At 43.1% G+C, this 9,995-nt stretch overlaps 1 protein-coding gene across 1 annotated transcript; it reads right to left on the reverse strand.

Moving 5' to 3' along the window:
* Positions 1–5,055: 5,055 nt before the first annotated feature.
* Positions 5,056–5,602, reverse strand: SF3B5 (splicing factor 3b subunit 5). Its single transcript, XM_075413725.1, has one exon. It carries the CDS (start codon positions 5,531–5,533, stop codon positions 5,273–5,275), a length of 261 nt encoding a protein of 86 aa, XP_075269840.1. The 5' UTR covers positions 5,534–5,602; the 3' UTR covers positions 5,056–5,272.
* Between the last annotated feature and the right edge of the window lie 4,393 nt (positions 5,603–9,995).

Genomic DNA, 9,995 nt, shown 5'->3' on the forward strand with positions numbered 1-9,995 from the left:
GCCTCAGAATATAAAACACACTAGGTTTTTTTCCTTAGCAAAAGCAACTTAGAGCCATTTTTGCATCCAGTTGGTTATCCTCAGTCTGTCCACAGCTGTTCGCTACCCAGTTACACCAGTGCTGTGTGTGGTCAAGCTATAAACCCCACCAGAGAAGGGAGACGTTAAATGTAACCTCGGGACTTTGTAGGATCTTTAGAAATCCTAACTTTGCAAGTTTAATCTTTACATCATTTCAGCAGTATGATTTACATTGCAGCCCCACAAGCACTGATGTCAGCGTTACCCAAGAGACATCAGACTGTGAAGAGCTTCTCAGCCAGCTGTGCCGCAGAAGGAAACATGGGGCCACTACGCCTCACTGGAACATGAGTAAATGCTGTTGTGATTTATCTGTTTAAAAATTCAACTTTCACATGGATCACCTCAAAAGAAAATTTTTTTTTTTTTTTTTTTTTTTTTTTGCAACTTACATGAAGTTTGAACTGTCATTTATCCACAGTCAGAGTATCAATTCTTTGGACTAAATGTCTTTCGCAAAACCCAAGGAGCCTGAGTAGACCTATCTGACGTGGACTATTCCAGCTGTTTGACGTGGGTTTCAAAATAAATTCCAGTCATGAACTATTTGCAACAGAGATACTGACTGGTATGTGTTAATGGGGGGGGGGGGGGGGAAGAGTCCAGTGTATCTTGTGTGCTGCTGCAATAAAAAGTTTTTATCAAACAAGCATGAAAATGAGAAAGCAAAAGTTACAGTTCTGAACCCAAGAAAAATGTTATTCCAGTTGTATTTTTAGAGCAGTCGGAAACATGCAGTTATGCCAACATCCTGACTCATTTCTGCATGATAGCACAGAATGATGGCTCAGTTTCAAAGGGCACCAAAGAATATACAATACTGTATTACATCCCTAGGGCTTTATCACACAAAATCTGATTGAAATTAACAAAAAGAAGAATATAGGAGAAGAATGGCAAATAGACGATGCATAAAGGAACATTAATGGAATTTTCAAACAAGGGTGTCTAACTTACTGCAGTGTGCCACAGTGTGATCGGTTTTAAATGCACTTCAGTTCTTTTGGGCAATAAAGCTAGCTTCAGGGCACTGGAAAGCATGCATTTTTAGTAAGCCATAGAAGCATAGATTTATGAATGTATTATAATATTACTAAACCAAAATATTGCATGGTTAAATTTTAACGACCGAGAAACAACTGAAAAAGTTGTAAATGCACATTTAAGTCCCCTTTGTGTACTAGGAAACCAAATGCATCTTTTTGGGTTTTTTGGGTTTTTTCATTTTGCTTGAGAAGATCTATGGAATTAGTGGTGCAACAGCACAGAACAGAGCTCTGACGAGGATTCTGAAACCAGTGATGATTAAAAGAGCTCAGCTTTAAAAAGAAGTTATCTGATGCGCTTAACTAAAATCCTGATGCTAAATCAGACTACAAATGTTATCATCCATGAATGTTTAACACATGTAAATGATCCTAAAAAACAACAGTTTTATGCTGAGTATCACTAAAGTGAAAGTGGCCCAAGTTTTACAGTTTGCAGAACATAACTCACTAGTGCCATTGTTTCACTGTGCAAATGCTAACTGATGTACTGCTATCATTCTGATAAATCAGAAAATTAAAAAATTAAAGTCTTAAGAACTATAGACCTATGGCATTTTGCTAGGGCTCTCACACTAATCTATTCACCCATGGTGAGTAAAAGGTATGAATGTTCTGAAATGTTTTTGAAATGTTTTGAACCTTAGAACTGTCCTGTAGGAAAAAGCTAAGTCTTTCTACCTATTGGAAAGTTTTAGCAATTTTTTTAAGCATCCATCTATTTCTTCAAAGGAACTTGGCACGATAGCATGCAATTCCGTTAGTTATTTGTGCCTAGCAGCATCATCTGCTGCCCTCTGGTGTAGTAAAAAAAAAAAAAAACAAAACACAATGAAAAGTAACGGGAATATAGACTTTGAGTTAGCTGCCAAGATTTCTCCATTTAATCAGTAAACCTCACACTCATGCTGCCTGGTGTAAAAGGCAGACACATTGCCAACAGAATGGCAACAAATGTAATTAAAAATGAAGGTGATAGTGCACTTCTATGGTAATGTTTTCTGGATTAAGTATATCCCATTTACAAGTAAAATAAACCATCTTAGCACGAACCTTTGCATGGCGTTCTGGTAAGCATCAAGCTTGGTTCTCAGTCTCTTTAATCAGTTATACTTAAGACACCAGAAGCAAACCTTTCTCCTTTCACCTGCCACCTCTCACTGTATTCACAAATCTTAACATTATTTCAGTATTCTGTTTTTAGCTAAACAGTCATTAAATACTACATATAGTATCTATTAGATTTTTTAAATTAAAAGTGCATATATGTTCTACTGTACAGAGAATTTACAAAGATATGTTAACCAGCAGAACAAAAGCAGGTGAAATTCCTTCTCACCAAATACAATGCACATCATGTTGGAAATAGTTTGTATTTCCCACACTTCACACCACGTGAAATTAAGCTACAGAAACTCAGGAAAATGAGCCAGAGATCACAGGTGGAAGCCCAGTTAAAGCTATACTGCTTGGATGTAAAAAGAATGGAACGCAAATACCAAGACAATTTTATTTATAAGCAGCACCCTTCATCTTTCACAGATGCACCGCAGATGTGGGACGGGTAGTTAACTCTATTCTTAACATGCTTTACCCTTTCCAATACCAAAACGTAGAAGAGCTCACCATCTTCATTGGTTTAAAAAATACTTTCAGATCAAGGAAAAATACCATAGTCCATTCAGCATCTCCCAAGTCTCTTCAAGCTTGTCTTGAACTCTTCGGAATTCTAACTTCCCTTGGGTCTTCTCTGTTTCTTAAGAAAGTGTTTGTAATGTTTCACAGTCATTAGTTAGTACAGACACTCTAAAAACCTTTTCCAACCACATTAAAACAGAGGCACGTCCTTAACTGGGCTTCACACGAGCATACCCAGCAGAAGCAACAAGTTCACTCACCACCTAACTCTTGACTTGGCCCTGAGGGCTGTTTGGCCTTTATAGTGAAGAGCTGGTCTGCAAGGAGGCATTAATCTTTATCTATGTGGCATATATCTGTTGCTTACATTTTAAAACCTTTTATTGAGCGAGTATTGAGAATATCCACAGATAGAACTGTTAGCAGTTTATACTCAAAGAAGTCTTCCTCGAACTGTTCTGATTTATCCAAGAGTGGATTAAGTTGCATAGTTTCTCCTCCCATGTAAGATTCAAGACTTAATCTTCACAAAGCACTGCAAGTTCAGTTTCCAACCCATTACACAAGCGTCCGCACTCCCATGCCAGCTCTTCCTGTTCCCCAGTCCCTGCACTGAAGCTCGTGTTCCTTTGCCATCAGTGAATTAACCACAGCATTGCTGCCTGTCACACACATCCACAGCCCTTCAGCTGCCAGCAGATGAGACACCTTACGGAACTTCCCCTGGGGCCATGCAGCCAAGTAATTGATGCTTCTGAGCTTTTTTTCTCTCTGTAGAGTAGCTATGGTGGGTGCAAGGCAAGGGAAACGGGAACAGCCACAGCTTTCCCCGTGGGACGCTGCCATGCCACCCTTTTTCACTAAGCACATTGCCTCTTTGTAGAGGGAAAAGGCAGGTTTCTAAGACTTGGTCATAGAACTTGACTTTTATTAAGCATCAGAGGAAACTTGCTTGATTTGGATACAAATTTTGCTCCATTTTTGCAAGACTACATTGCATGCCTACTAGTAAGCACCTGAACTCAAGTTACGGAAAATCTTCCAGCCACGTTCCTCAGTATGCAAGGAACAGATGCTCTTTAAATTACCTGCACTGGCTCGCATAAGAAGTGAAAACTGTAAGTTTTCTACAAATCCCCCTCATTTATTGGAAATTGCAGTAGTTCCCCACAAAACTTCCAGGAAAAATCTATTCAGAACCATTTCACCCGTGCCCTCATGTTGCTTATCGTGTGCAACAAAATTGGGAAAATGCTGTCTTTGAATTCCTCGGAAGAGGGATGTACCGACTTCAACATAGCCCCAGGAACTTGTACGCTTTTTCTTACTTTAGTACAGTATTATGAATAGATTAGTTTTACAAGACTCAAGGAACAGTGTGAACAAGTTTATCACAAGTTTTGAGATGCTGATTTAAGAAACACATCATTGGTAAGCTTGCATACAGTCTCAACAGGATACAAAACCACTGAACTGTCCTCTTCAATACAAAAAAAACACCCCACCCCACCTTCCCAGTTACAATGCTCCATGTCAGAGATGAGAACACTTAGTTTCTCCAGTCAATGCACCTGTACGTTTTACTCTGAGGTCTCCCCATTCATCATAACTCAAAATTTATTTTTGCTACGACAAGTGAATAGAAAACCTATTTTAAGTGCTAAATCAAAATCAACACCAGTTCAGTTTGCAATCTGACCTAAGACTGTGTCACCTCAACGCATTTTACTTTAAAGTAGTAGTGAGTAACGCTCACATTCCTCTTGGGAAGGAGAGAGAGATTTGGAGAAGTTACGCAGCAAAACAGTTTAGCTTTTCCCAGGCCTTTGCATCACCTATTCCACATTAACAGTGTCTCACCCCACAACAATAAACTCATTTAGTGTTATGTAGAAAAAAATTTTCATCACTAGATGACCAGAAAGCATTAGTACAGAAAAAAAAAAATTAGCTACGTTGGTTTGAGAAATTCAAAGTACAGGTGAGAGGAAAATGAGACAACAAAACAGTATTTAAAGAAAACCCTTTTTGGTGTTTTAAAGACCTAAAGCAATCGACTTCACGCTGTACCGCAAATCGCCCCAAACAAATGCTAACAACAAACCAAACCCTTGGAGCGCCAAGAAGCTGCTTCTCCTTCCCCAGAACAGAAGGAGCACCAGCCAGCCCACCCGGCTCGGGAACGCGACCTGCCAGGCACCCGGACGGCTGCACCCCGACGCCGAACACCGAGCCCTCAGCGCTCCCTTCAGCACAAACCGCTCTTACTAACAGGCTACCAGACAAAACGTTACAAACGCCCAGTAAGTTTTATTATTTTCCATTTTTAAAAAGACTCCGAAGGATGGCGCAGGCGGAAGAGACGAAGCTGGCGGGAAGGGGGCATCTCACGGGGCTCCTCCCCGCCGCATCCTCCCAGGGCCCAACACACGGAGAGAACGGGGGACCGCGACGCCGGAGGGGCCACAGGCGGGCTCGAGGGCGGCCCAGCCGGGCAGGGGCCCCGGCTAGGACTCGTCGGGCTTGTCGGCGGGCGGCCCGCAGGGCTGCAGCATCTTCTCCATGAGGTTGAAGCGGACGCGCGCCTTGCTCTCGTTCTCGGCGATGGCGAAGTAGTTGAGCAGGTCGAAGTGCCCCATGTAGGAGCAGTACGAGTCCCGGTGCTGGTTCACCAGCCACTCCCACTTGGTGGTGTCGGCGTGGCCCGTCCCGATGTACTTGGACTGCAGGTGCTCCAGCTGGCTGTGGATGGTGTACCGGTCCGTCATGGCGGCGGCGGCGGCGCACGGACGCTCTGCGCCAAATGGAGAGCGGAAGTGACGCCCCCCACGCCACGCACCTCTTCCGCCCCTCCGGCTGGGGCGCAGGAAGGACTTCCCCCGCCCGGCCCTTGCGCTGGCGCCGGTTAGTTACGGCTCCGCGGTCCACTCTGAACCGAAATGAAAAAAAAAAAAACCAACCAAAAAAGCCCAAACCAAAAAGCCACCTCCCGGAGGACAGTGCCTTCCTGCCGACGGGCGCGCTCCCGCTGGCGGGACGGACCGCGCGTGCGCGCCCAGAAAGGCATGACGGGAGTTGTAGTTTTCCCCGGCCCCACCCCTGCGGCCTCTTGCCCGCGGCGTGAGGCGGGCCCCGGCGTGGGTAAATAGTAGTATGGTCTGTGATAAATTCACCTACTAGCGGTTTACTTAGTTTGCCTACTCCCCTCGTAAGCCCTGTGGGACTCCAGGCCGGCGCCTGCAGCGTGCCGCTGTTAGAAGGCTGGGGCTCTCCTGTTCCCGAGGCACCGAGCCTCGGGTTAGGCCTGAGGCCTCCCTCAGCCTCAGGCCTCGAGTTAATTGGTAAAGCGGAGATAACGGCCTTGGCACTGCGGCCGCTGCTTGGCTCCCCGCAGAACCGAAGGGCCGCGCCCTGTCGAATCTGGCTACGGAACGGCTGGGCCGCAGGCCATGGCCGGCAGCATCAGAAAGTCCCTGTTTGCCAGGAGACTTCAGGGAACAGGAGACCACAACCCCGAGGCTCATGCCTCAGGGCGCAGCCTGTCCCAGCTCCTGACGCTGTCCCTGTGTTACCTGCATCTCGGTTTTGCTTCCTAAACAAGTGACGCAGGAAGGCTGGCTCTGAAGAAAGGAAAAGCTACTGGAAAAATCGCCAGGAGGTGCCAAGGGCAACCCAAAACACCCCTTTTCCTTAGCCCTTTGCTTGGTTGGAGTGCAGCGCAGCACTTTCTGTGGTAGCTCTTGTACAGGAAGTCCGTATAGAGAAAGGCTAAAGAAATGCACAGCATTTGTGGGTCCTGCTAAAATAAGTAGTTTGGTAAGGTTAGTTCTGTTACATGCAGCTGAGGGGAAGTACTGTAGGTCCCAACCCTCCTCTGCTGTAAGGTGCAGAGCTCTTAGTTACTTTTCCCTGGGCAAACTTTTCAGCTGAGCAGGGTCAAAGGATTTGAGCCAAAGTTAAGTATCACTGCTGAAAAAGATTTTTTTGACAGTGCAGGTAGTATTTTATGTGAATGTTAAACTCGCAAGCAGATATAAAACCCACAGAAATTATAAATTGCATTGCCTGTCGTACTCGAAGTGGCACTTGAAATAAATTTTATCACCCACCAGATAAGTAGTCTTTCTTCTCCAGCTCTCTTCAAGAGCTTACGTAATGTTAAATTTAAAATGCATGAAATGATTCATGCTTTCATATGATAGTAGTGTTTCTAATTACTTGTTTTAAAACAGGAGAGATGCATTGTCAGAAATTTTCCAATAGGGTGCTTTGAGCTGTTTCTTCCTGTCCTTGTAAACGCCCTGTAGTCAAATCCACAGAAATGTTCTGTGAAAACCCAGATGATTCTAAGTCCCGTGCTTAAATATGAGCATCTTATAAAACCAAGGCCACAGAAAGCAACATCAAAACAGTGCCCTGAAGCATCCTTACCCTTTGGTGCAAAGAACTAAATAAGGACTATAATTTTTTTTTATTTTTACAAGGATCTGTTGAGTCATTGCTGTCAAGGCTTACTTAGCAGGAAGCAGTTTACACAGCTGGATACAGCAATTGCATTCTGTGGTTGCTTCCACAGAGACCAAGAGAGAAAAAACAAATAACCAAACACAACTCCTCAGGAGTTTCTATATATGCTGGTATATAGAAAAAGAAAGGTGTGTTATGAACATGGGAAAGCTTGTATGTCTTGTTTAAATTGTGTCTTTATAAAGAGTGGGACAGTATGAAGGATGCTAACTTCTGCTAGAAGTTCAGTGCTGACACAGTGACACATAGGGCTGATCTCAGAGCTGTTTTCAAATTATCATCTCAGAATCTCTAAACCAGGCAATGTATTGATTAAAATAATCAATCAGTCTTTGGCACAGAAAAGATGCCCAGAGGCTTATCCATCTCTTGTAGCTGTTGCAGGAGTTTCTAGGATTTACAGCTGCATTAAACCAAGCAGGTGTTAGAGTTCTAGATCAAAAAAAAAAATGCCCTGAAAAGGGAAGGGTAAACCTGAAATTTTAAGCAAGCTTGATAGTGGGCCAGAGTAAAACGCTGCATTCGGGCATCCAGAACTCTGGGAAAACATGTACTCGTTTTTGTTTTCAAACTCCGTATTGACTTTGATCGAAAACTCCTCTGAGAGTATCAGACAAGCTTACCAATACTAGAAAGAAAAAATAGGTAGTAAAATTACCAGCCAACAGGCAAATAACAAATATTTGCAAGTAATAACCCAGCTTCAAGTTTCACTTGAAAAATACAACATTTCAGCTGCTAGCTTTGAAGAATTATATTCAATTGTATTCACTTCATCTTCATTTCTTCTTCCACATAAAAATAAAATCTGTTGCTGGGCCTTGTTTTTCTTGTTAGGTCCATGGAAAGTGGATGCCTGCACTTGGGCACTTTCATTTCAAGTTTGGAAATACTGAGTGACTGTGGGGAGGAAGAGGATGCGTGTAAGTGTGCATGCATGCACACATGCAGATTTATACAGAAATAATTATTCTGTGGCAATATGCTTGTGGGATTAGGATTGCTGAATAATTTAGCATTTTAGGGTATTTCAAGTTTTTTGTACTGAATACCATTAAATAGAATTACCAGAATAATTTATATTTGTCTTGGTCTCTGAAATTTTTTTGATAAATAATTAATGTTGGAAATAACGGATGCTTACTTATGGAAATCACGTAAAATTGTTTATTTAAGTGTTGAAATAATCTGTGTGAAGAGTAAGGCAGTGTCGCTTCGAGCCAAGGATCTACTGGTCGAGACCCCCGGAGCCTGTCATGAACGGCAGAGGCCACTGGATGTCAGGGTTGGACCCGCATCAACTCTGCCGCCGGAAAACGGGAGTCGTCGGTTGCTCCCTCAGAGTGGGGAGGGTAGAGGAGGCAGCCGGGCCGACAAAGGTGACAGTGGCTGTCCACTGCAAGAAGCAACCGAGTTTTAAAATTTCCTGTTGACTCTTCGGGTGGACGAGTGAAGACATAAATACCCCACAAACAAGGAGATGCAGCGATTTCAACAGAGAAACCCAACACGCGCCCGGAGAGATGACAGAATGGAGAGGAGAAGGGTGCCATGTGTTTTTCAGAAGTTCCCCTGTTCTTCACGATATTGATTTATGCTGCAGATACAGAGCAAATAAAAAAAAGTTGGACAATGCATTAGTCTGGAAAGAATAGTGCTAGAAATTAAATAATGACAAGAAATTAATGTCTTTGTGTGGGAAGTTACCTTTTTTGTCAGAAGTATGCGTTTTCTTTAGAAATATGCTGCTTCTGCTGTGACAGAAGTCATTAAGTCATTATTTGCAGATGTCACATTAGCGCTTTGCAATTTTAGGCTGCAAAAATTACTTTTCTTTAATTGCATGGGGTTTTTTTGCTCAGATTTCCCATGTCATCACATACACTGCGAAGGCTTTTCTATAGTATATGCAGTTTCTCAAGCGCTTTTATAGCCTACCAACATTAACAGCCTCAGGCAGCCCTTACTTCGGCCCTGTAATGGATGAAACATCTTTTTACTGCTTTTCTGAGAGGTCCTGTGAAAAATTTTTTCACGAGCAAGTCTCTTTCTCCACCTGGTTTTGCGTAAGTTCCTCTAATTTCTTTTCATTGCAGTCAGAATTGTAATTTTGCTCCAGCGTGAGAATATGCTTTGTGCTGCAACCGTGTGCAGCCTTTTGGGCTGCTTCGGAGGTGGAGCAAGTACAGGCCTCGCAAGCATGGTTAAGTTTTAAACTTTCTTCTCTAGACCAATCACTAGAAACTATGTTTTGCTATGGCTTTGATTTTATAGCGTGTAAATACCTAAATATCTGAAAGCTTCTTTTGTGCCACTGATTCTTCGCCAAAGCTGTAAGACAAGAATAACATGGAATAAAAAATAGGAAAAGAAATACTGTGTATCCTACCATTGAAAGCATACGCTTCAAGCTGCTGTGTATCAATGTTCCTATCTGGAAAAGGAAATAATGTCATTTTAAATCAGACTGAAACTGGAGAAATTCACTGCTGAAAAATTACCTTGGCCTGAGGCTGAGGACAGGCCTCATTCAGTGCCGGGCAGCGCCACGCTTCGGCTTTGCTATGGTGTGGTGTGTCGAAACTTGGGACAGGAGGCCGCTGTACTGAGTGATGTGCAGCTTGCAGGAGATGAAATGTTGGATTGAAAATAACTCTTTCTAATGTCAGTTTCAACGTTTTTAGGGTATTTTTGTTCTGGTTT

This window comes from Opisthocomus hoazin, chromosome 2 (genome assembly GCF_030867145.1).
Source record: "Opisthocomus hoazin isolate bOpiHoa1 chromosome 2, bOpiHoa1.hap1, whole genome shotgun sequence".
NCBI lineage: Eukaryota > Metazoa > Chordata > Aves > Opisthocomiformes > Opisthocomidae > Opisthocomus > Opisthocomus hoazin.